We start from the raw sequence: 27,511 nt of genomic DNA, 5'->3' as shown, positions 1-27,511 counted from the left end.
CTGCCATTTGAACTACACATTCCAGGCTATCAGTATTGTGGTCCCGGTACAAAATTGGACCATAGATTAAACAGAGGTGATCCTGGTGTTAATCCCCTAGATGCTGCTTGTAGAGACCATGACATAGCATACAACACACATTCTGATCTTGACAAGAGACATGTTGCAGACAAGAAATTAGAAGAGACTGCATTTGGTAGATTTGTAAGCAAAGATGCTTCTTTGAGTGAAAAAATAGCAGCATTGGGAACCACCATAGCTATGAGCACCAAACAAAAACTGGGGTGGGGGTTGTAAATATGTATATAATAAACCTACAATGAAGGCCAAGGGTGTTATGTATCAAATACCTTATGCAGGTCTCAAATCTCTTAAAACTATTGACAGTCTTTTGACCAAAAAGCAGCGCAAGAAAAAAAGCTCTTGTCTTGCAAAGGGACATGGTATGAAATTGTTGCTTAGCACCCCCCAATTAAAAAAATTACAGCAATCAAGAAAAAAATCACATGTGGGGGGTTTCATATTTACCATCCCTGCCATCTTAGCTGCTCTCGGGGCTGTTGGGAGCTTGGCGGGGGGGTCAGCTGCCATAGCAAAAACAGTAATAGATGCCAAGAAAAATAGGGCAGAATTAGATGAGCAGAGGCGCCATAACCTGGCCATGGAGAAAAAAGGCAAGGGTGTTAAGAGAGCCATGAATAAGTTTAAAAAAAACAAGAGCCGCTTACAAACCAAGATATTGAAGCTTTAATCAAGCCACTGGGCATCAAACATTTTAGGGGTGTGTACATGTCTGATTCTTTACCAGAACAACCACTCAACAAAGAGTGTGGCATTGTTAATTTGGATAAGTACAAAAATCAGGGCACTCACTGGATCTGTTATCTTAAATATTTAAACAATGAGGCATTTGTGTTTGATTCATTTGGAGGTGTTCCACCTGAAAATTTAGTAAAATATCTAAAATCGGCTAATCTTTATTACAATAATGCCCGTGTTCAAAACTTCAAAGATGTTAATTGTGGACATTTGTGTTTATCTGTTCTCAGATATATGTCTCAAATAAATAAACCATCAATTGAAAATTTTCAAAAAGCCTTGTGGTATCTGAAACATCATGGGGGTATTCCATCTCACCAGCCAAAATTCAATATTGAAACTCAAATTGCATGATGATATAGTGTATCCCAAAACAATAGCTCTCAGAGCATTTTATGGCATGTACTTGATCCCCAATATTACACACCACAACAACAAAATTGCAGTAGGGGATCAAAAAATTGTTATCACTCCAGGGCAGTATAATCTGTCCACTCTAAATGCTCAATTACCCAGAGGTGTAGTGTTAAGTCAAAATTCTGTCACTCACAGAGTAGAGATTGTGTCTGCTACAGAAACAGTGGATCTGGGTACTATAGGAGAGCTGTTAGGCTTTGAGAACAACACAAAACTTGAAGCAGCCATCAAACACACTGCTATGAATATACCTAAATTCTTAGCCATAGAGACTCTGAATATTCACTGCAATGTAGCCGAGGGTATGATCACCAAATCAAATGGGATAGGCACTCACAAACAAACCGGCATCATTGCAACATTCAAACCTAATTCCGAATTCATGGAGCCAATCATCTACAATCCATCCCCAACATTATATTTTCCTGTGTGTCATAACAGAATAGATTATATTGAATTGATGGTCACTAATGAAAAAGAAGAATTAGTTGATTTTGCTGGAGCCACAACAACTGCAATCATAGAGATTAACATTTAAATAAAAATACATACAATGGAAAATATTGAGAGTTATGAGCTACAATCATTCCCCCCGAACAGGAGGACATTTGCAAATTTAAATCAACCCAACACGGAAATAGAGGTTGATCTTGATGTAGGGGATGGCTTTATACACCCCCACAGAGCAGATCTATACATCAAATTTGATGTTGTAAAGCTCGATGGTACAGATTACCCTGCAAATTCAAATATAAGACTTGTAGATAATTTTGTGCCGCATCTGTTCTCTGAAATTGAGATCAGAAAGCATGGCGTTGTTATAAACAGAATAGATTATCCCGGCATTACCTCCACAGCTTTGGCCACTCTAAAATTATCCAAAACCGAAGCTTCTTACTACAAAATAGGCGGATTTGAGGCTAGTGATAAAATATTAACCAAGAATCACACAGTGCTGTTCCCCATGCGCCTGTTGCCAGGATTCTTCTCAGATTACAAAGATATTATGTGGAAGGGTGGTTTAAGAATTACATTTAGAAGAGCTGCAAACGATAATAATGCTTTGATGAGGTACAGCACATTAAACCCTACAGGGGAAGCTATGCCTAATACCTTACCAGATGCAGGCAAATGTATTATTCAGACTATGGAGCTAAGAATTCCAGTTGTTGAATATGAAGCCAGTTACGCTCTTAAATACAAAGCAGATATCGTAAAAAATCCCCAGGTTCCTCTGCAATTTTATACATATCAATGCGTACAGAAGCCTGCCTCTGGTACCTATTATGAATTTGATGCAACAAATTCATTCTCCAGTATTCAATTTGACATGCCTGATTTTGTAGTGGTACTGTTTCAGACCGGGAGACACAATAATCAGGAAAAAAATTCAAGTAGATTTGATAACTGCAACATCAAGAACATATATCTTAAAAATGGTAGAAATGAGGTTTTTCCTAGAGAAAATTACAATTTAGACATGTCCAAGAATGATTTCCTCAAATTATATGAGGCATTTTCTTCCTTCAAGCGTGTCACTACTGGCAATACTGACATGTATTACACACCAGATGAATTCAAGGCACGGAGACCCATGTTTGTCATCAACACTTCAAAAAGAAAACAAGTTGTGGTTAATGACAGGACAAACATTAAAATTATCTGTGAATTCCATGAGGCTTTACCTGATGACACCATATGCAGTGTCATTCTCATAGGGGAAAAATCATATGTTTATGATGTAAGAAATGAAAGAGTCACAGAGCAGTTCTAGAAGAATTACATTATTTTAATATTAAATATACAAGTTGAGCCTGGTGCCCAATTGAACTTAAACCGGAAGTAGGCAAACCGGAAGTGGACCGGAAGTGGACCGGAAGTGGACCGGAAGTAAACCGGAAGTGGACCGGAAGTGGACCGGAAGTAGACCGGAAGTAAATATGTGTGGGTGGGTGTGGGTGGGTGTAGGTATGGGTGGGTGTGGGTGGGTGTAGGTGTGTATGGGTGTGGGTGGCCTAGTTTTAAGTGTGGCCTCAAGAGAACAAATTTATGGACAACAATCTCACAGAAGTGCCTTTTGTAAGTATAGGCAAATCAATCTGAGGGAGCTCTTCCTTTCTCATGGAATCCATGAGGGCATTTTCACAAAAATCTTGGATTAGGCAGGGTTCCACACTTGAGCAAAAAGCTCATGTAGGCATGTTGAGCTTGTTTTAAGTATAGCCAAATCTGCTTGAGGGGGGCTCTTCCTTTCTCGGGTTTATAATACCACAAATACCACTACTCATATGGTTGTTTTATTTTTTATGCAGAAGTAGCGCAAAAAGTAGCGAAGTAGCGAGTAGGAGTAGCGTAGCGAGCTACTTTTGTGGTAAATGTAGTTGTAGCTGTAGCGAAGCTACATTTTGGAAGAGTAGCTGTAGCTGTAGCGAAGCTACTTTTAAAATGTAGCGTTCTGATCACTGTCCATATCTATCGATTTATTATTATTAAGCATTCAGCACATCTCCAAGTCCCCGTCAGTTCCAGTGAAGCCAAGCAAAGGTCATTTGCCTTACCCCCTTTTGAGAACCCACAAAAGGGGACAGCTATATTTACAATTTCTCTCCCAGGAACCCCTTTTCTTCCCAACATCTCGAAATATTCCATTCTACCTGCACCTACCTTCCCCTCCCCGTCAGCCAATAGACACTGAACATGTAAAAAAACCAAACTGAACTGTCATGTTAAAAGGGTTGTGCTGAACAGTCGGTGCCTAGAAGTTGTACGGATAGGTCTGTTATATGTAACTAGTCAGTGTCCAGAAAACAGGTGTGAACTGTAACGTGTGCTCCCATGACCTGATGCATGTGTAGGAGTCGTCATCGGAGGGCAGTGCAATTGGCACCCCAAGAAGCACCAGACTGTGTCACAGTAGCCAGTGTGAGAGGATGAACGTCGGTCCGAATTCTATATCACAGTGACCGACACCACGGACATTTGGGGCATCCAGGTGCACGATCGGCCAACAATGGACAGTAAGTGACTGACTTCAAAATTGAGTGGTGGAGAATTTCTTACATTAGACAGACACATGTAGTGATTCTTAAAAAAAAATACATTTACATATTACAGTTCAACAATCAAATCCTTATATAATTTCAAATACAACCCCTGCCTTTTCCATAATTTCCATAGTATTTTCTATTTGTTTATGTGCACCGTGCAGGTACAGCCGGGCATCGAACCCTGGACGGCTTGGTCCCCAACCACCTATTGTCCGGCTACAACCAAGCGGTCCAGGGGGGAAAGAGTAGTGACTTGATCAGGATGGCAAGTTTTTATACTTTTTTAAACGTTTTAACTATTTTGGCCAAAATTTAACCTCTCTACTATTTAGTCTCTTCTATCAATGAAGAAGGACCAAGGTCAGTCCAAAATTTCAGAGGACAAAACAAAGTATGTGTTGTGATTTTATCTCCTTTTATTATAGTATAGTACATTTAGACCTAAATTTGACTCGAAACGGAAATAATTATTACAAAGCTAATTCCTTCTGAAATGCGTTCTTTAGGTCCCCTTGTACTTCCCTAGAAAAATCCCAAAAAATTCTGAATGGGGAACACCCTTAAATTTTGAATAAATGGCCGCCATCTTGAATTTTTCAAAAAATGCGATAACTCAGTAACGGACAATCATAGGGAGGTGCTGTTTTGCGCTAAAATGCACGGTTTGTGTAGTACAATCGATTAAAACATGTATTTTCTAAAGAAAGTCCAGTTTACGGTAAAAATTTAATGAAATCAATAAGAATTTTGACAAAAAAGGGAAAGTTCAGAAAAAAAACGGCATTACCATTATTATTAATAGTTTTTTTTTCTTTTCAGGTGTTAGTGATCGTATGCGGTTGTTGGAAAGCTGAATAGAAGATGGAGGAGAAGTGAATTTTCTGCAGTGAAGGCAGGATGGTGGACATCGACAATGTCAATGTGACAAGAGGGTTAGAGACTTTGAGGAATCTCAGTATAAAGAGAAAAGATGGGTTTGGGAAAAAATCGAGGGCGTTAGTCATGTGCGAGTGCATGTACAGTGCAGAAAACGTCATACCAGACATGGAAATTACGTTCCAGTGTCTCTACCTGTAGGAACAAATGCAACAAAACCCCTCCTCAGAAGTGACCTACATCCCTTCGACTTTAAAACGTGCTGTCTTTATTGCGGGGAGACGGTTGATAAGGAAGCTTGCAAAAAGCACCCACGTCGCCACCCAAAAATATGCCAAGTGGAAACTTTTTAAAAAATGTCAAGTATTCGGAGTATGTGCGCAAATAGGTGAAAAATAGTTCTAAATCGCATTAATAGCGAATGTGACCCGATTGCAGCCGAAGCGCAATATCATAAAAACTGTGATGCACGATTTTCAATCGTTGATTCAAGTATGCCAGGCGAGCCATCTGAAAATGTGGTCGGAAGACCTGTTGACGAGTCCAAGTTAGAGGCTTTCAATAAATTATGCAACTTCCTGGATGACAACGATGACTGCCAGTACCTGCTGTCTGACCTTATGGAGATGCTGTTAAAGTTCAGTACCGACAGTGACACGTTATACAGTGAAAAGCGTCTGCGGGAGCTTTTATCAGCACGCTACGGCAATACTGTTCTTATGTCATCCAGCAAGAAATGTTTCGGGACTGTTGTTTCTTTTAGGCCCGTTGCATCGAGGATTTTAACGGGCAAGTAGTACAGCGACAGAAAAAAAGACGCTGTGGAAGAATAGAAGAGGATTATAGACGCGGCTATTACCATCCTCCAAAAAGAGATAAGATCTAAAGTTTATGATTGCTCGACATATCCAACCTACGAAGAAATATCGAAAAGTGGAGAAAATCAAGTAGGTAAGATGCTCAATCATCTGCTTTCTGGTATAATGAAACCAGTAAAAGGTCCACATTGCGACCAGAAGGTGTCTTTCCCATAGCAGCAGAGTGTTATGATCAGCATTATCGAAGACAAACTGCACAAATCTATGCATCTGAACTTCACTTGAAGTGTTCATTGTCACGGAAGTTTCATACTTACAGATTTCACTGTAGGAAACAGAGCAGCCTAAATTATGCAGAAGGTTAATTAGATGTTTTGTTCGGAAACGCCTATGAAGAAACACTCCAATTCCAACCTGCACAGCTGACACAAATGAACATTCAGATGCATAGATTTGTGCAGTTTGTCTTCGATAATGCTGATCATAACACTCTGCTGCTAAGGGAAAGACTATTACAATTGATAAGGATCCTGTAGTTGTCAACCCTAACCAACTGTTCCACCGCATCGCGTGCGTTGTAAGAAGTGCGGACGACTTTGAAGACTGTCTACAATAAGAATTGTCACCTTACCCACAGTCTTTGTTCCACGACATTGGTCTTCGCACGGGAACAAAATCGAGCATTATTAAAGTCATCGACAAGATTACGTGTACACAATTAGCAATGAATTGCCTCAAAACCCAAGCTATGTTCTCGACGGTGGGGATCTTTTGCACAGAGCACATTGGCCCCGTCCAGCAACGTATGGTGATGTGTGCAATGCCTATTTAGATTACGTCAACCGAAATTACGGAACAAATGTCATCGTAGTATTTGACGGATATGAACCACATACGAAAGATGCAGTGCATACGCGACGAGCTGTAGGGAAATCAGCTGTGACGGTTGATGTAACTCCATCTAACCCCGTGACAATTGCACAAGAGAATTTATTGTCAAACGTTGAGAATAAAAAAAAGTTTTTTGAAACTCCTTAGCAGAGAATTCCACAAAGCAAAGTTCCTAGTTTTCCAGGCTCCTAGTGACGCAGATGTTTTGGTTGTTGAAACGGCGAAAAAAGAAGCGGAGTCAGGACGATCAGCTGTTGTAGTTGGCGCGGACTCACATCTACTTGTACTCATTGCTGCCTTGATGCAACCCAAAGGCGTCGTGTACATGTTAGTTCCAGGAAATTCTACAACCGCTAGAAAAGTTTACTGCAGCAGAGAATTACACCAAAGCCTTGGTAACATGACAAAACACCTACTTTTCCTACATGCTTTTATGGGATGCTACATCACCTCTGCTTTGTACAGAAGAGGTCCAATTTCAGGCTTCAACCAGCTGCAAAATAACCGTGAACTACAGAAAGTTGTGGAAGTATTTAACAACCCAAACTCGTCGCAGGATTGTGTTGAAGCTACAGGAGAGCAATGCTTCGTCCATTTGTACGGAGGTAAACGTTCAGAGGGACTTGACAAAACCAGATACAAGAAATATGTCCAGACCATTGGTAAAAAACCTCCAAACTACGTTATGGATCTTGCGAGCCTTCCTCCTACTTCAGCTGCCGCCCGCCAGCATAGTCTGAGAGTATATAACCAAGTCCAGTCGTGGAAAGGTAACGTCTTTTCAGCTAAAGATTGGGGCTGGACCATCGAACAGGGACACCATAAGCCTGTCACATCCACTTTACCCCCGGCACCAGACAACCTGCTGCATCTCGTGCGTTGTGGGTGCAAAGGAGACTGCTCTCGAAATTGTGAGTGCAAGTGAAGTGGGCTGAAATGCACTACTATGTACAGCGAATGTGCGGGAGAGTCCTGCTTCAATCGGAATATTCTGGATTCCGAGGATGAAGACGATATCGAAGGCAACTGCGATACCGAGAATCATGTCGAAGCCAAACGTACCAGCGCCTCCACCAGAGAAGATTATGCAAAACGAAGACGAGTTTAATGAAAGACTGAAATTTGTCAGATATATTAAACACTACCTGTTTATGTATACGTGTTCATTTTTCATTTTTAAATGTTTCCAAACAAATTCTACAATTCTTTACTGAAAAAATGATGTTTTTGTATGTTTTCAAACCTGTTTTATGCAATAATATGTTAATAAATTTATATCAACTCTCTATTTTACACTTTCTTTGCAGTAATAAGTTCCTTCTTCCAAAACTGAAACGTTTGGCACCAACAGCACCTCCCTATGATTGTCCATTACTGAGTTATCGCATTTTTTGAAAAATCCAAGATGGCGGCCGTTTTTTCAAACTTTAAGGGTGTTCCCCATGCAGGATTTTTTGGGATTTTTCTGGGGAAGTACAGGGGGACCTAAAGAACGTATTTCAGAAGGAATCAGCTTTCTAATAATTATTTCCGTCTCCAACCTTATTTTACCCATACTATTATGCTAATGACATATGGTAAAAATACAAATTTATTTTATTATATGTTAGTGGTGCAAATGATAACTCAGATAATTGCAAATATTTTTTAAAGTTATATTTGTAACTGTTGTAGTTATGCTTACCAGCAAGCTTCAAAGTAGCATTTGTCTTTGATGTCAGCAGCAGATTTTGTGGCTTGAGGTCCATATGAGAGACATTATGAGATCGAAGATACTTCAGTGCTGTTGCCAATTGCTGCAGAAATTTTTTACAAGTTCCTTCAGGTAGCCTTTGCCTACTCTTAATGAAGTGAGACAGGTCGCCACCTGCACAGTACTCCATGATAATGTAAATGTACCTACGGGGAAAAAAAGAGATTACATACAGTTTAAAGTGGGGTCCGAACCACTATGTACCTCCACCGGGCATTGAACCCGGGACCCCTTGATTACAAGACAATGATGCTAACTTCCTTTTTTAAAATTGAAGATTCTAGGCCTACTGCCATCTGTACACTAGGTGTGATTTTGCAGATGCTGCACTGAAAACATGAATTGTTAAGTACTGAAATATAAACTGAAGTGTCCCGATTTTCTCTGGAAAATCTCGTCAGCTTACACATGAGCCATAGGTGTAACTTGGCAGGAGCAAGGGAGAGCACTTGCTCCCCAAAATTTTCAGCACCCACCTCGCATGCTTGTTGTTACCTTTGTCATCATCATCTTCGACGTTAAACCCTCCAAAGGTTTATTATTATTGTTGTTAGCACCAAAGATATGAGGAGCAAATTAATAATGAGTAATATTTGTAATTTCACTAATGTAATAATTATTTAGGAAATAACCCTGGACACTATTTTTATGAGAATGAAAACTTTTCGAGTCTGATCCCTTCAAAATTAAGCCCCCAGTTTTGGTTGTCCCACAATTAGGCCCCAAGTTACGCCCATGACAAATACCTCCACCACAAACACTTTGCAAAATGGGATTCTTCATTAAGAAACAAAATACATGAAGCAAGATGTCTTATTGGCTGGAATTTATTCATTGATACTGTCTGATACTTTTCCACAGTTTGGGTATTTTGCCACGTTTGCAATCATGGCATGGAACACTTTCATGGAGTCTAATTATCCTGGATGGAAATCGTGCAAAATTTTCACTTATTTCGCAGAAGTATTGTATGAGAAAAAATGTTTCATTATTGAAAAACAGCAATTTTAATATTCTGATGTAATTCTTTGAATATTTTAAACCAAACTCTGGTAAATTGATGCATATAATCACAGTGAAATACTAACAATCTAACAATACTAACTATTAATCAATATTTTCAATAACTTTTAACTGTTACAATTTTCAACTGTCGATATTGGTGAGACTCAGGAAGAATATCAGCAACAGTATCGGTATCGCTCCAGCCCTTCTAAATACACTTACCTTCCATTAGAAAAGTGGTACCTATAATATACTCAAATACGGGATAAATTAAAGTTTGTGTATTCGAGACTAACCTATCATCCCATGTGAAGTCTTTCATCTCTACAATATATTCATGCTTGAGTGTCTTTAGTAGAGAGATCTCAGTTACAAGGTTCTCGACTGCAGCAGAGGATAATTTTGCTTTCTCCACACATTTAAGAGCTACGACTTCACGAGTGCCAACCTGGAAGAGAACATTATTTATTTTGATGTCTTGATTGATTTAGTTCCTTTAACACCACATTCATGCCACTTTGGACTAATAGTGACAATGGTGATGAATGGTTATACGATGAAAAGGATGAAGAGACCATAATGAACATGTCTCTGGCTGAATACTGTTTTGTTGCACCTACACTTGTCACCAGAGATGAGTTGACGAAGTTCTGGTGTTCCTTACAGGTTAATGTGTCCCATTCCAAAGCGACATATCTGACTGCCAAGTGGTGTTAATTATCAACATTAATGCAGATGGACATACGACAAAATAGTATTCAGCTGGCAATATTTGAATAACTCAACAAAAGCCCAACAGAGGATTATACTGGTGGCGAGTCCAGATACCAGAGCCTCATTGGCCAGCATGATTGCAGGCTCTGGGTTGTACTACATGTAAGTTGGAATTTGGGTACCCTCTCAAAAGGTTGCTCTTTACATACCCTTTATTTTGAATATGAAGATGTCTATTAAGAGACATTTGTTTAAACATGAACCCAGAAACAAGTAGGGTGTTTACACTGACTACTTCATGAATTGTCATCTAATAATAACAGCAGAAAATACATTTTCAAGTTATTGACCAGGGAGTTCTGGAATTTTTGTTGAGGTTTTTGTTTGATTGATTTGGTTAATTTAATTTGCTTCTCTGCCATATTTGGCTAATTGCAAAGGTGAGGATGAGTGATTATGATGAAGTGACACTCATAAAGAACACCAATGCCCAGGCCAGGATTCAAACCTGTGACTCCTGGCATCGTAGCATGCTATGCTAACTAACTACTCTGCCACAGAGGTCGGCACCGAGTTTATCATCTTCAGCCACAGAAAATCTGTTCTTCATATGCTGGGTGTCCACCACTAAACTACGATACACTAAAAGTCTTATTTCTGCCGATGCACCTGTCAATCATTTTTCTGTTGACAACCCCTACACCAGCGTATTTAAAAATCCACTCCTTAAAATCACGTGGGATTGAAGAAAAAATTAATGAAAATAGTCGCCCAGCAACATGTTTGCATTCCACCAGACAGAAATGAAATGTACCAGTCAGGTGCAACAAAGCAATCACTGACAACATTAAAACCATGGTGGTTCAGTTCAAGGACGTATCCAGGGGGTCCGGACCCACCACCCTCAATTCCCTTCTTCTTTCTGAAAATACTATTGTAGATTCAGCATATTTTCTGACGAGACACTTGATGTTGCAGGCATAGAAAATTCTCTGTGTCATGGTTTGTGGATTCTGAAAATAACGCCCACTATGTCTTTTCTTTTTAGTTTTACACTGGGTAGTGATATATCAGCTGAAAATCTGACTTCAGTGAGAAACTGTTTGGGTACAGTGAAGTGAAGATTGTGTTGTTTTTTTTTCAAGAAATAATACATGCAGAGGTGAAATACTAAAAACAAATATATTGCATTATGTACCAGACAGTAAAAACAAACTATTGTTATTGTGTGAAACTTCATTTCTATAAAAACATGATTCACTTCATGTTTTTGTTAACTGTCTTCAACCTTGTCAGTTAAGTGAAGCTGTCTGAGTGAGCCATCCCAAGCAAGTGATTTTGGGAGATTTCAGATGAAGAGTTCAGTCAAAATATTTCAAAATGCTTCTGTAAAGCTTCAACAGACATTTAATTCTGAAATTACGATTCTAAAAATAACAACAAAAAACAAAACAAAAAAAGGAGATAACTTTCCTCGTATTATTATAGAGGGGGAGATGTGCCATTGGCCTTGGGGGGATGAACCCCCAAAATTTTATTTTTGGATATGCCCCTGGTTTTGTTTGTAGGGTATCTGGCCTGAATGCCATGCAGGAGACCCACGTTTGATACTCGAGGCGGATGATACAGATGGAAATATTTCCAGCATGTCACTGCTCTGGGGCTCACCCAGGCTCTACCCAATGACTAGGAGTAAAGGCATCTGGAGCCTGGTGCTAATCACAACACCTCCAATATGACAGATATCGAGAATGTGTGGGGTGTACGCCCACATCCCCCATGGCACAGTGCAATTATAGAGCATAGCTTTACATTACTTTGACATTTAACACTATCAAGAAACAATCTAATCAGTTTCAGTTTTTAGCACTTGGTAGTTTGCTGAAAGGCACAGCAGTACATCTCCCGTGTGTGCCTAATTTAATGAAGTAACCATGGACGTCCGCAGGATTTTTTCCAGGGAGGGGCAAGGAAGGTATTTTTTCCAGGGAGGGGGGGCAAACGAAGGCAAATTTTCCCCAAAAATAGTGTTGTTCCCTAAAAACAATGCTTAAATTTGAATTTATGGTGTTCATGCAATAAATAACACATATTATTGTGGCTAAAATGAAATTATATGTATGAAATACATATTTTTTGGTTGACTTTCATTTTTCAGGGGGGGGGGGCATGGCCCCCCCTTCCGGACGCCCATGGAAGTAACATATCTACACCAGGAGGAATGAAGCAACGCCGAAGTCTACAGTGTTTCGAAGGCTGTTGAGGTAGCACTAGCAGAGACGATTCGACCCAGGTAAAACAGCGGCAGCGAAAAATCAGGCGAAACTAGACTGGCTCGGTAGCTCAGTGATAGAGCAAATGCACGGTATGCCAGAGACCCGTGTTCAAGTCCTGGTCGAGCCTGCATTTTTCGCTGAAAGTTCTATGTAGTATCAAAAAGTGTGTTTAAATGTTTGTTACAACTATAAACTACGTACAAGAGGAATAATCCTTCAAAATGTTGACACAAGGTCTGTAAGCCTCTGATTCTATTCTGTATAGAACCATGGTTTTATAGAATGACATATAAATACCGGGTGTTTCATAAATACTTGAGGGGTTACAAACATTTATGGCAAGTAAAGTATTGAACTTATGTTAATGAAATCAGTCCAGAAAGAACAAGGAATTCAAACAGTTTTCTTGTACACCCACAAATATTCAATGTGTGCACCATGGATGACACAGCGCACATCAACACGATAATCCACACTTGCATCAACATGGGCCTGTCGATAGTGTGTATCACTGAGATGATACACTCTCTTAGGGCTGCAATATCATGGCATTGTAAGACGAATACTCTGTCTTTGACGAAACCTCACAAAAGGAAGTCACATTGTGTAAGGTTCGCTGATATTGGGGACCAAAACATTGCACAAAACACTGTGAGTGATGTGGGCCATTTGAGTGTCGCCTAGCGATAGGGATATGAACTCTAACAAAACATACATGCACAAACTGTTTGCGTTCCTTGGTCATTCTGGACTGTTTCATTAACGAAAGTTCAATAGATTACTTTCAATAAATTTTTGTAACCCCCTCAATTATTTATGAAACACCCAGCATAATAAAACAATCAAAATGTTTGAGCTTCATGGTGGACACCATGTATTTTGAGGCCATAGATAGAGGAGGGAAAGTTGATTGCAATGTGGTTCATTTGCCAGTGAGTGTATAGCCAGTAAGGGAAGATTTGCATGGAACCAAACATTCTAGTTAGGAATTTGATTTTCTTTTGAATGGGTATTATTTTTCTAGAACCCCTTTGGTTAATAGCAATCATTTGTCACCTTAAGAGGAAAGCCTAAAATCAAATATTACATGAATGGACAGTAAATAAAAATGCTGAGAAAAGAGGATAAATATAAAATGAATGAAGTTAGTAAAGACATTTACTTTCTGCAGATTGCCTATGTTGTCATGGTAGCATTAATTAAAACTATGCTCTTTCTTTATAGTTACTAAATTTTCATATGTTGAGTAATAAAGCATGATCACTACAAAGAAAATGTATGGTTTTAATTAATGCTAGTAAAGGAGGGCAGAAAAACTCAGTGAAACTCCCTATAATGTTTCATTAATTGATTTAAATTAAAATTTTGGGTGCATCAGGACTTACGCTATTTTCACCTGGTGTCCAGTTTGCACATGTTTGTGAAGTGCTAAGGTGTTAACAAGTGTTTTAGATTGTTCTGTTTTACTTTACATATTACTAGCGCTTTTCTGCAGTCTAATAATGCCATACTATATGTACAATTTTAAACAACGAATTCTTATGTAAGACTCTTATGTGAAAACGAATGCTTGCAGGGAAGTTAAAAGGCAACTTAAGTCTCCTTACCTACAGTGCTTTTCACAGTCGAGTTGTCTGTGGAGTGGGGCTAGCATGCTGGGTGGTGGGAGCACGTCTGTGCCGGCATTTACAACCACAGCTGTACGCTAACCTTGGTACTGGACGTGTAAGTACTTCAGTATCAGTGGCGAAGCGTGACATTTTTATGTAGTCATCGCAAGATTTGCCAAACGTCAGGGTCTTTCAACAGAGGGAGGCACAATATTTCTCTGCAATAAACTCCAAGGTCATTGTCAATTCAATGGAAAAGCTCATACCACAGGCCTTACAATACAAACGACACATAATTCTATCCCATGCGATTAGAATTATTAAATATGATCGAAACTGAAATGCAAACACCTCAATTGTCGCGTTTCAAGGTAAGAACCTTTATGGTCTAACGCAATTGTATTGATAATGAAAAGCATAGTTCATATCGTTCAATGTGTGTTTTTCCTCTTAACAAGTGGAAATAGCAGACATTCGCAGTAGTGAGCCAAGGATTTTCGAAAAGGGGGGGGGGGGTATGTGTACTTTTTAGTAGTCATTCCTCAATTCCTCATGTTGCCATCTCTTCCTGCCTTTGACCTTTATTAATATTATTTTTATTGAGCCTAAGCAGGGATTATGACCCTCACCAACCCCTCCTTAAGCATGCCACTGGACACACTGAAGAATCTTGATGACTCCAAAAATACCTAGACGAAGTTGAAGCACAATTGGAACATACTCCTCAAAAATCCCTTCAGCGCCTTGCACAAGAAAGAGACATTTCCATGATGTCTATGTGGTGAGCTACCAAACCTTTAAACCTGAAGCCATATATTAGAAGAATTGAAAGAAAATATCAGGAGAGAAATTGAAGGAATTTCAGAAGAGGAACTGATACGTGTTGGTCAAAATTTCATAAAAAATGCCAAAAATGTGTGGATGCAATAGGACCACATTTCCAACAACTCCTGTAACAAGATACATGCTCATTTTAATTGTAACTCTGAATGTAATTGTATGGACTTATATCATCAGATATGTGGATGTTGCAGCCAGTTTCCCTGCCCTGGGTGCTAACCACCACTCAACAGACAATTCGACTATGAAAAACACTGTAGTTAAAAGCTGAGGCTGTAAAGAGGCACTCAGCAAAAAAATGAACAAAACACAGGACGATACATAGCCCTACATAGGATTATACTGGCAGTAGGCCCAGATGCCAGAGCCTCCTTAGTCTGCAAAATGCTGTCCAACTGTACTATGTGGATGTGAGGTTGATATTTGAATGCCTTCTCAAAAGGCTACCTACAGTTCTCCCTTTAACAGTTGATATCTAGCCTTTTCTACAGTTCTGGTGTGAACAGATCGCGCTTGACATAGACAGACATTTTGTATCCGATTGTTTACATAAAGAAGAAAAAGGAATCACGACTCCCCTTTTTGAAAGAATAGACTGTCCCAAAGACAAAGGGGAATAAGCACTCGTGCATTTTTCGCGCGGAGAGATTACAGCAGTTGGCACGGAGATTTTGACTGGAAGGTGGTCACACTAGTGTGTTCTGCCTGTTTAGTTTTGGCAGACCTTCGAGGACATTATTTTTGATCATTAAGTTTCTGATGATAAAATGCAAAGTTCGTGAGTGATCAGCCGGAGTGAGTTGGCAAAGACTGAAAGTGTGAACAAAATTTATGTTTCCTGACTCGTTATTGTAATTGTAACAACTATGGAAAACGACTCAGCCAGTGCGATCCTAGATTACCATTCTTAATTGTATACATGGGGGAAAAAAACGTCAATCGCAGCGAAGAACACCAGGGTTGATCGTGAAGCCGAGGTTGCAAGGAGGGAATTTCTTCAACTTTGAGCCACTGAGGAACCACCAGGAAAAGAAGACGGAACATTCAGTGAACAACAAAGATTTTTGGATAAGTGATAACTAGTGTCGAGAGCTCTCGTGTGTTAAACCTCACAAGCCTAGTTGTGGTAGAAAATCCCCTAGAAAGTTTGATGAATATAGCGCTAACCCAAAATCTAAAAGCCGACGAGGTGTCCGTAAGTAGGCCTACATGTTAATCTGTTCAATATTGTTTATAAACAAATGAAACTAGATTTTTCCTTGTTTTCCTTTCGCCAAGAAAATTCAAAGTACTAGTGTTAACTTTTTTATTTGAGTTTTCTCATGTTAATTAAAACCGCTAGCGTATCAGGGAAAACCTTTATTTTTTAGTGAAATTGTTTCTTAGTTTTCCACCGTAATTAAAACTAAGAAAAGATAACCTGTTATTGTTTTCTTTCATACATGAAAATTATAATAATATTAGTTTCTCTTGATCAAACTAATTAGAAGCAAAGCTAAGAATAATAACAACATAATCACGTTTAATCGTTATATGTTGCCCGAAACTACCGGGAAATACTTTTGGATTGTCTTGGTTAAAAGGAAAAATAGCGACTGTGGAGTGCGTTGTTATGTAAACATTGATTGTCTTTTGTAAGTTGTGTTCTAACTGTGCAGTGTATCGGCATTATGTCGCTTATGATACAAACAGTCCCTTGTTGCAGCTAATTGTCGACTTCAAAGGATACTTTAGAATGTTCTGTGTGTAAACGATGGTTTCATAAGCATTGTTTAGATATAAGCAAGGAAGAAGCTACAGAAAGTCAAGCTGAAGTTGAGAATGTTTTTTCGTGCACAGAATGCAAGAATCGAATTGATAAAGAACCTTCCGTTGGGGTAAAAGTAAATGAAAAAGAACAGGGTGTTTCGAAAGAAAGTGATGAATTTGGTTGTCAAGTTGACATTGATCGGTGGAAGGAAAGTGATGTTTTAAGTACAATTTTGTCGATGATGAAGCAAGATAAGTTAGAATGGAAACAGAAAGAAGAACAAGATCGGCTGAAATGGGAAGAAAGTAAGAGACAGACTGAAATGGGAGAAATTGTACAGAAAACTGGAGGAAGAGAGGAAGCAAGACAGGCAGGAATTGAAGGGATTAAATGCTTCCATGCAAAAATAAATGACAAACTGGAGGAAAGATTAGGCATTCTGCAAGTGAAAGTCAGTGGGATAAAAAAAAATGGAAGACGTTATTAAGGAAAATAAAGTATCAAGCCAGGCCGAAATGATAAAATTGAAAGATGATTGTAACATCATTCGAAGGAACGTTGAAGGATTGGGAGTTAGTTTGGTTGAAGAACCGAGTGTTCATAAAAGCAAGTTCAGGGAAACTGATGTTAAAAAACAGAGTGGATGTATTGGAGCATGATTTTGTGAGATTCAAGGAGACTGAGAATTCTGAAAAATGTGACCTTAACCAGTTTAAAGGTTTTGTTAGGGATGAAGTAAAAAGACTGATGATGGAGAGGAAGTAAAAGGAGAGGATGTGACTATTCTTAACAGGCAGGAAGTAGGGATTAAGTACAGTGAAGTGTCGAAGTTAACCAAGTTTACAGGAGAGACAGACGAAATATTACCCACTGAATTTCTTCAACATATGGAAGACAGCTTGACTTTGATGGCCATGAGCAAGCACCAATGCCTGAATGTGATACCTTTTGTGTTGATAAACACCGCCAGAATGTGGTATGTTGAAAATAAGCAGAAATTTAAGAATTATGAAGTACTTAAGAAGGAATTTTGATTCGGAAAATATTAAGTCTGTCCAGTTAGCTCAAGTTCTTACTCAGAAATTTGTGCCTGGTCAAGGAAGAAGTGTAGAAGAGTTCTACTGGGATAAGGACGGCTAATAAAATATTACTGACTTGAATCTGGAGTGTTGATGACTAGAGATTTTCACTTTGAACAAGTGTGGAAAATGTGTTTGCCTCGAAATTTGATTGGTAATGTGTTATTCATATATCACGATCAATCAAGACATTTTGGATTGAAGAAACGTTTGATCGAATTTTGAAGACATTTAGTTGGAGGAGAATGAGGCAAGATATCAAAGATTGGATTAAGGACTGTGAGATTTGTGCCAGGAGTAAAGATGACAAGCACCCCCCGAAATCTAATCTGAGGCAACACCGCATAGAAAGAATGAGAGAACAAGTGTTCGTGGATCTACAAGGACCTTTACCCAGAGGCTCTCGAAGGGAAAATTTTCTTCTAATGGTGTTGGATGGTTTTTCGAGATACCTAGTGGCATATGCTATGACAGCTACGACTACTATAAAGTGCTGGAAAAACTTGTGAATAATTATTTTGTGCACTTATGGATTCCTAAGAGAATAGTCTGTGATCGTGGACCTTGTTTTATAAGTAAAAAATTTAAGGAAAGAATGAACAGTTTTGGAGTGGAGGTTTATTATTGCAGTAGCTATCATCCGCAAACCAATCTCGTGGAGAGAATACATCAAGAGATTAATAGATTAATGCGGCTTCTATGCAATGAAGCTCATGAAGATTGGCGTAAACAGGTGGCTAAAGTTGTAAATTTACTAAATTATTCTATAAATGACACATTAGGGGAAGCGCCGGTCGCGATTCATCTTAATGAGCAAATAGATAACCCCTTGAAAGTTGTTTTCAAATTAGAAGGAATTCCAGAAGAATGGGAAAAAATGGCTGATAATGGTGGAAGCAAGGACTAGAAAGATAAGGGAGAAGGATGTGAAGAATATGAAGAAGAAGGCATATGAAGAAAAGGGTAGAAGGGAAATTCAAGAGGTGGACCTTGTATTCCTGAAAGCTAGAAATCAGAGTTCTTTAATTAATAAAGTAAGAGCAAAATATTGTTTACTTTACAAGGGCCCTTATTTGTGTAAAAAGCAAATTAATGCTGGAAATTTTGATTTACTTGATTGTTGCTCTGGAGAGGTAATTGGATCACAACATGTAGAAAATTTAAAATTATGGAATTGCAGTGACAGTAAAAGAGAAATTTATGTGAATCAATTAAAGCCAGCAATTCGCAAACCTGCAAAACAGTATGTGAATGATTGAAGTTACTTGTAGTAGATTAATAAATTATGTAGTAATGATTCAAAGTTGATTTTATGTAATGTATGAAGGAATTGAATAATATGTCTATTATTCTTCAATGTTTACAAATTGTGATTGTGTATACTTTCTTGAGAATATTCTTACTATGTAGTTGCAAGAAACGATTCAACAGAATTATTATGTGAAATTGAAGAAAAATCTATATGTGTTTACTGTGTTAAAAGATATTTTGAAATTGTAAACTGAATTTTGAAACTAAAATTGTATATGCGAGGGTTGGACAAATATTCAAGGAGAGGAAAAGACTCTAAAAGACATTACCTCTCCTTCATCAGTTCATCTAATGTCTCTTCGGGGAGGAGGCATCTGTAACCAATTGTTTACATAAAGCAGTAAAAGGAATCTTGTTTTGAAAGAACAGACAAAGGGGAATAAGCGCTCGTGCATTTTTCGAGCGGAGAGGTTACAGGAGTTGGCGCAAAGATTTTGACTGGAAGGTGGTCGCACTAGTGTGCTCTGTCTGTTTAGTTTTGACAGACCTTCGAGGATATTATTTTTGATCATTAAGTTTCTGTCAATGTGATCAGCCGAAGTGAGTTGGCAAAGACTGAAAGTGTGAACAAAACCTATGTTTCCTGACTCGTTATTGTTATTGTAACAACTATGGAAAATGACTCAGCCAGTGCGATCCTAGATTGACATTCTTAATTGTATCCATGGGGGAAGAAACCATCAGTCGCAGCGAAGCACACCAGGGCTGATCGTGAAGTCAAGGTTGCAAAGAAGGAATTTCTTCAACTTTGAGACACTGAGGAACCACCAGGAAAAGAAGACGGGACATTCAGTGAACAACAAATATTTTTGGATAAGTGATAACTAGTGTCGAGAGCTCTCGTGTGTTAAACCCCACAAGCCTAGTTGTGGTAGAAAATCCCCTAGAAAGTTTGATGAATATAGCGCTAACCTACTTACGAGGTGTCCGTAAGTAGGCCTACATGTTAATCTGTTCAATATTGTTTATAAACAAATGAAACTAGATTTTTCCTTTCACCAAGAAAATTCAAAGTACTAGTGTTAACTTTTTGTATTGAGTCTTCTCATGTTAATTAAAAACCACTAGCGTATCAGGGAAAACCTTTATTTTTTAGTGAAACTGTTTTAGTTTTCTACCGTAATTAAAACTAAGAAAAGATAACCTGTTATTGTTTTCTTTCATACATTAAAATTATAATAATATTAGTTTCTCTTGATCAAACTAATTAGAAGCAAAGCTAAGAACAATAAACTAAAATCATGTTTAATCGTTATAATTTTAGTTCCGAGTTCAAAACATACAGGTATATCCACAGGATTTACCTGTTCTTTTGCTGTAAACAATTTCACTTCATAACTTGTCTAGATAAGACAGCACAAGTGCTGTTTGATTGTTTTTTCATAGTCGTGAGATCTCCTTAATACAAGTCCACTATTAACTTCTAAGATATGCACGTCACAAGTTTCATAAACATGCGGCGTGGCACAAATACACCAAAAGTTAATACGCGAGTAAAGCATGAAAAAAACTTAAATATGGCGATACCTTTCTGAAAGCCTTGTAAACTGTTGCATAACTTCCTGAGCCAAGTTTTTCTACAATTGCATAATCTTTAAGATGTGGGGTAGTGGTCTCCGTTTTACTCATGGATCTGAAAATGAAGAACACAACAATTATTATATAAAATATGTGATTAAAATCTTGTCTACAAGTCTTTTTTAAACATGTATGTTTAACCTTTAGTGGACGAGATATTATCCCACCTGTTCCGGATGGGAAAAACTATTTGTCGTATATGGATGAAATTGTTTTTTTCCCCCATGGAGTGACAGGACTATTAGCAGAGATGAAATTTATACATTTTACCTCCCAATAACGAAAGTTAAAGGAGGAAGAAGAAGAAAATTGAAAATTTAAACAAAAAATCATATTTTGCATGTCCCTGTGGCTACCACAATAGACCAAAGTGAATGAAATTGTAGTGTAGCAGTGGTATCTATTCCTTCACAAACTATTAATACTATTTTGAAAGAAATTCACCTTTCCGGGAAATTATCAGTTAAAGTAATTTTAGCATAAAAAGCTTGTACTAACGATTGCACCAATTTGAGTAAATTCCTGAATTGCATGCACAATTTTTCAAAAGTGATGCAAAAGCAATTTGCACTCTCGAACCCTGGTTACGATGAATAAACAACTTATTTTTTCCTTTCATACATAAAAAGATTATATCAAGACTTCTAAAAAAAATATTTTTTTTCAAGTACATTTTACAGAATGTTCCAATTAAAATTTCCCTGATTTTTTTGTTACCTATTGTGCTAATTCTACACAAATGATTCACAAACAATTGACAATAGTTTGAATCAAATCCTTACTTGCAGGGAAGCTAGGATAGCATAAACTACTTAATTTGAAGCTTTTGCATAATTTTATTTTTGTACAAGTGTACGACCTGCTTATCAGTGTATGTGCATGAAATTTTAGAATAAATAATATAGTTCGGATTAGTGTAATTCTCTGTATGTAACTCACGGCCACTAAACTAAGTTTTTCACATATCTTAGCCATGTTGTATTTAGAATTAGGCAATGTAAGATCATTGGTACAACTAGCCAGGGACAAGGGGTGCACTTCTCCCCAAATGTTCAAGTTTATTAAAGTTTACAAGTGGTATTTTGTTAACCTAGGAAGAAAGAAATAAAGAGTAATTTTTATGATTTCTGAAATGTAATCAGCTATGTAGCGAACTAGTCCTGGATGCTACTCAAATGGAATGGAAAACTTCTTGATTTGGATTTGAAAGCCAAAGGCACGTAAAAAAAGCTGAAGAAAGCAAAAATTACAGAATAGGCATTAGCACAATAGGCAATAACCCTCAAAATAAGCATTGATAGGCACTACAAAAATGCATTTTCGGACTAGAGACACCATTTAAAACATTAAAGCCTGTTTTACTGCATAGGAATTAAAAAGGAAAATAGGCAAAAATCCGCAAGCTAATAATAGTGAAAAATCTCACTAAAATGAATGTATGCACAAGAAATGTTTAACGCAGAGAAAACAATCTTATCAAATCCCTTTCCAGATAAATAAATCACTTTTGAAATAAATTTTAATATATTTTAAGGCACGAGTTCCAATGTATTTCCTTCTTTCTCTTTGAAACGTACTTTGGTTGTGAATGTGAGTTTATGGACCTTCTCCTGGTGAAGGTCTTCAGTTTTTGCTTTTTACTTCTCTCATTATGCTTTCTTCAAAAACTGACCCTAGGGCATGCTATTTGCATTTCAGACTTCAGATTAGTAAAGAAAAAGCAACTACAAGCACCTAATTTTTCTCAAGCCTACTGAAATTATATTTAAGAAATTTATCTTCTATTTGATGACAATTTTCAATTTTTAAAAAATACTTTGCTGCAGAAATTTTCTCAACACAATCTCCAAATTTATTGTCAGTATTTATATAATTTCCCATCTTCACCAGATTTTTCACGAAGGTTGATTTGTGGTGCACCATTGTTATTTATACATGAAAAAATCAGTCACATTACACTGAAAGGGAGAGAGGGTATAGATTCATATTTAGGCAGGTATAAGAGTCCATCTAAAGCCAAAATAACCATAAATTCTGCCTTGCGTGAAAAATTTTAGGGAGGATATTGATGAAATTTTTGGAGTGGCGTTGGGCAGCTGATGACAAAATCAAGAATCTCCCATTTCAGTGTGCATGCACATAAGAATTCACGTTTGGTACCAGGCTGCAAGAGCACAAGTTCACAAATAATCTAAATTATAGCCAAAGTTGCAGCCCTTTTCTGCTGGGCCTGTTTGAAAATAGATTAAAATATCCATTGCTTTAGAAACTATTGCAGGAAAAAGCAGAGAAAGCTTTGGTAACTTAAAATAACATTTGAATGGCTTATTGCAGAAAGGGACCTGAGTCACTTTTGCACAATTCTGACAAAAACCGTATAATATTGATAGTGTAAGAAAGAAATGTACCGCTGTTGGTTCAAATATTCAGCATAAAGAATAGTTAATTTTGCAACCCTCAATGCGCCACCCCGCAGTATGCTGCTAGAGACAGTGGAGATGAAAAGGTTGTGACTCTGGTACCTTTCTGCAATAAAAGTGGAAACTTGGAGAAATATCCTACAAATGCCCGTTTGTCGTTGCCACATAAGCTAGGTTAGGTTAGGTTATGTTATATATGGCACAGAAAATTATACACTCATCAATAAATGACAGTGTACTGCACTTTCTGGACTTTATTGTCGGTGTTTGAAGTACAATAATGTACGAGCTCATACATGCATCTGTTATTCTACATCTGAGTCTGAAGAACATCTTCATAAAATCATCCTTTGACGTCTTCTGGTACATATGACAAGGCAGTTCATTATGTCCTTTAATTTAGTAAGCTTGATCGCAATACGTGCAACTGGGAACGTATGTGGTGAAGGAATTACAATTCTTGCACCTTTGGACAGATAGAAGGTGTAAGACGTCAATCAATCTTATTCTTTTTTTTCTCCTCCATATAAAGACATTATTTGCTGTAGAACAATTATCCCACAGTTTTTAACTCTGTACCATAGATGGTGGTGGGAAAATGCTGAAGATGTGATTAGTATATCTTGACTAATACACATTTTACGTTTTCTTAGAAGGTGTATACTCTTGGCAGCATTTTGCAAAGGTGAAGAGTATGAGTTACACAGGTTAACTAACATCAACATATAAGAAAATCTAATTTTTTGAGAATCGCGGTCTTGTTCGGTGCAATTTGATGTATAATTTAATTCCTTCTAATTTTTGCTGCATAATGTTAATGCATTTAGGTGGGTCTTATCAGTTTATACTTATTTCAATTATTGTTTTGTTTCAGTGTTAGTTAGTCATTATTAGAGTTTAGATGTGTTGTATCGTCTGCATTGAAGTACAAGGTGAATTACAGGGAAGATCATTAACATAAATGAGAAACAGAACCCAAAACTGACTCTTGTGGAACCCCAGTTACTACTGTTCGAAGTTCAGATTTATTATTATTTGCAACTACTATTTGTTTTCTTTGACCGAGATAAGACTTCAATAGTTTAAGTTCATGTCTCCCCACACCATAATAATTCAATTTATTTACTCAACTCTATGACTAATGAAGCATATAGTGAGCACAAAGAAAACATATTCTTTTCCAATGTTTAAACGGACTTGGGTGGGACTTGGATCCCAATTGTACATTCATTACTTGTCAACTTTACGCAAGAATAGATCCATATGTATACCACTCGTATAATTTGTTTATTATGTCTCAGAGTTACATAATTTTGCGATCTACATGATGGATGAAAGTTGTTCTTTGTCTTTACAAATCACTTTGATTGAAAATATTTACGTAAAAAAACGGGACTTGAGAAACAAATTTACTTTGACGAATTGCGTTTTTAAGAATAACCAAGTTTATGATATGCCAGACCTTTACATTTTGCCAGTGAAAAGACGTATTGAAATTTCTACAAACGTCAAAGTGAAAGGTCGATGGTCCTTGTAAAGTACAATGTACGATAGTTTTTTGTTTTTTTTACTTTGTGAGAAACCTATAAAACAGAGAGTACAAATAGAAATTGAAGTTCGTATGTACTTGTCATTCGTACCAAGATGTGATTTAACAGCCAATTTGAATTGTTTACACGTTCGTCCTTTACACCCGACACCAGCTGTTTTCTGCAACAGGCGCTTGACCGCAATTCATTTGTCTTTATTTTTAACTGCCATCTAACGGGATTGGAAAGTTTTACGCAGAAACACAGATCTGACCCTGTAATTTGTTATTCCAGAATAAATGAGGCGGAAGGTGTACTCGAGTGTTAGGAAGGCACTAAAAGCATAAATCGTGCCACTGGAATCGGTTTAAAAAATAGGAAATCATCCTTGGATCCACAATTTGAAAGTTTTTTTAACTACATCCAGAATACCCATAAGTCTCAGCGCATGAGTGAAGCTGACGTCATGAACCAAACATCGTCAGTGCATAGGTGCATCACTTTGTAGAATACAATCTTGTCTAAATCATTGGGGTGGTAATTTTACATAGCTTAATTAAAATAAATTATTGTGTGGTGGAGCGGGAGGTTGGTGGTGAATTGTTTTGTAAATCATGGATTCTGAAGAGGAGACATTATATGACGATGTGGACTCCGGGAATGAATCCAGTGGCGACGATGTCGATTTGGGAATCATGGAAGTTGATAGTAACAATCCAAGAGAAAGACAAACGGAGGTTGATGAATATCCGTACGAGGTTTTATCAACAGAAGAAATAGTTCAGCACATGGTGGATTCCATAAAAGAAGTGAATAATATTGTGGAGGTGAGTTCATTCATATGGATATTAGCTTAGCAATGCTTGCTTGCACCAAAGTGCAATTTTTACATATTCACGTATGACATACAATGCGCATATATATTCTTTGTATAGTTGTTAATTGCGCATATCGAAACAAAGAAAGTTGTTCATATGTGTATCGTTATTTTGCAATCAAAGTCTTGTCAGTCGTCAGTTTCATTCGATGTCAAGATGTACACGTTCTATTTGGATCAAATTTAAACAAAGAAAATTGATAAGCAATTCATGTACCTCGAACTTATTACTATGTATTAAAATATATTCATGAGAAAAACATACAATCATTGAATATTATTAGGTACAAAATTTGACAATAAATATTATTAAGTGAGTTGGCAACTAATTAGTTTACTGGCATTGCCATCTTTAATTTCCAATTCTGAAAAATACTTTGAAAAGTTTTTCTGTGTGGTTATTAAGTTTGTTACACTTCGTTGGAGAATAAATTATGCACGAATACTAAATATAAAACCAGGCAGCACTGGGTAGTGATGATGTTTTTCTGATTTATTTTATGATATAATGCAAATTCAAGACAGGATGTTTGTTTTAGGAAGAAAGAAGCGATGAAATAGTGAAATTTTATGCAAAAAGGAAAGTACTGGAATGTTAAGTGTAATTCAAGTGATTCTAGTTTAATGTGGTAAGAAACTGAGAATCTCGGTAACAGTTTCATGCATCGGAGACACATTTCTTCAATTTTACACAAGAAACTACTTAAGGAAATGAGTTTCTCCAAGGTTTATAACCTCCGTCGATATATATTCTTCCTAAAACTTCATCCTACAATGCAGCAGAACAATAAATAATCACTTTTCATGTAATAATATTGCGCATTTTGTGAAAATCGACAACATTATGCCGTTGTTTCCAAGATGTACCTGCTGATGGCTCTAGCGTCGGAAGTCACGCGATCTCGCTAGTGGAATCAGGGTTTCCAAACGCGCGATTTTTTTCGAGAAACGCGAGTTTTTTTCTTCTTCGAGAAACGCGCGGTTTTTTGTCGAGAAAGGAAAATGGTTTTTCGATGAATTTAGGGGTGAAATGGGTGCTAATGGAACCTAACCTAACAGGCCTAACCTAACCTCGTGTGAATGGTTCGTGGGGCTACCCGTGGATGGTTTTTGGGGCTAACGTCAATGGTTTGTGGGGCTACCCGTGGATGGTTTTTGGGGCTTTTTTACAACTTTCATGCACAATAGAGTTGGAAACATTGATATTCGAAAACAAAAGAAGCGTTACAATTCGCAAAGCAAGCGATATCGCACCGTGACGTGCTTTCCGTAGCATTAAGGAAAATGGTTTATTTTAGCAGAAAAAGTGTTTGTTTTCGTGCAAAAAGCATATTGGCACCTTCCACTATGTTCCGCAATACATAATTGGTAAGTGCAAACCACGAGAAAGATAAAATATCGGATTTAAATGTGTCTCCGATGCATGAAACTGTTAATGAGAATCTCTTCCTCCCCCTATTATAGCAAACAGATGGAAAGTGTAAGAATATGAATATCGCACCGATCTTCAGAAAATCTACTTTAACCCGAGAAAACTATCGTGAAAAATCAGGAACACTAAAGCTAAGACGTAGTCATTTTGACGACCCTGATGTTTTGCTTGGTACTACTTAACTATAGGGGTGACACCTATAAATAATTTATTTCGCACTTTTTTACATTGCTAACGTACCATTCTGGAATGCGGAACATTTCTTTAGGTGAAATAATGAATTTCTAACAAAAATTATGTCTATTCCTTACATTTACCAGTACTTACTGTTACTCGTTATTTCGATTCTGTAACACACATTATGGCGATAGTGTACTGTTTCATCGCGCGTTGTGAGTGTGTTTTGTCGATTTATGCAGTGTTGCAACCTTGTTCACCGAAAAATACATACTTTCGTGCCTGGACTTGA

At 37.6% G+C, this 27,511-nt stretch overlaps 2 protein-coding genes across 4 annotated transcripts in view; one reads left to right on the top strand and one right to left on the bottom strand.

The window, feature by feature from the left end:
* The window catches only part of Aduk (unc-51 like kinase 3 homolog Aduk), an 81,574-nt gene extending 56,478 nt beyond the window's left edge, over positions 1-25,096 (bottom strand). Inside the window, exons 1-4 of one of the 2 annotated variants that reach the window (XM_083118527.1) lie at positions 24,845-25,096; positions 20,734-20,839; positions 9,923-10,074; positions 8,553-8,767 (exon numbers count right to left, since the gene is read on the bottom strand). In XM_083118527.1, the coding sequence (XP_082974653.1) occupies positions 8,553-8,767; positions 9,923-10,074; positions 20,734-20,835 (469 nt within the window). In that variant the 5' untranslated portion in view covers positions 20,836-20,839; positions 24,845-25,096. Of the gene's footprint in view, positions 1-8,552; positions 8,768-9,922; positions 10,075-20,733; positions 20,840-24,666; positions 24,773-24,844 lie in introns of those variants that run through there. The other variant, XM_083118528.1, reaches the window with a different exon arrangement.
* The window catches only part of ari-1 (E3 ubiquitin-protein ligase ariadne-1), a 34,331-nt gene continuing 31,780 nt past the window's right edge, over positions 24,961-27,511 (top strand). For both annotated transcript variants that reach the window (XM_083118526.1, XM_083118525.1), the window contains exon 1: positions 24,961-25,560. In XM_083118526.1, coding sequence (XP_082974652.1) covers positions 25,348-25,560 — 213 coding nt within the window. In that variant the 5' untranslated portion in view covers positions 24,961-25,347. The remainder of the gene's footprint in view (positions 25,561-27,511) is intronic.

This window comes from Lepisma saccharinum, chromosome 3 (assembly GCF_977018435.1).
Source record: "Lepisma saccharinum chromosome 3, izLepSacc3.1, whole genome shotgun sequence".
Lineage (NCBI taxonomy): Eukaryota > Metazoa > Arthropoda > Insecta > Zygentoma > Lepismatidae > Lepisma > Lepisma saccharinum.
Note: the sequence above shows the minus strand (reverse complement) of the source record. Positions and strands in the feature narration are given on the sequence as shown.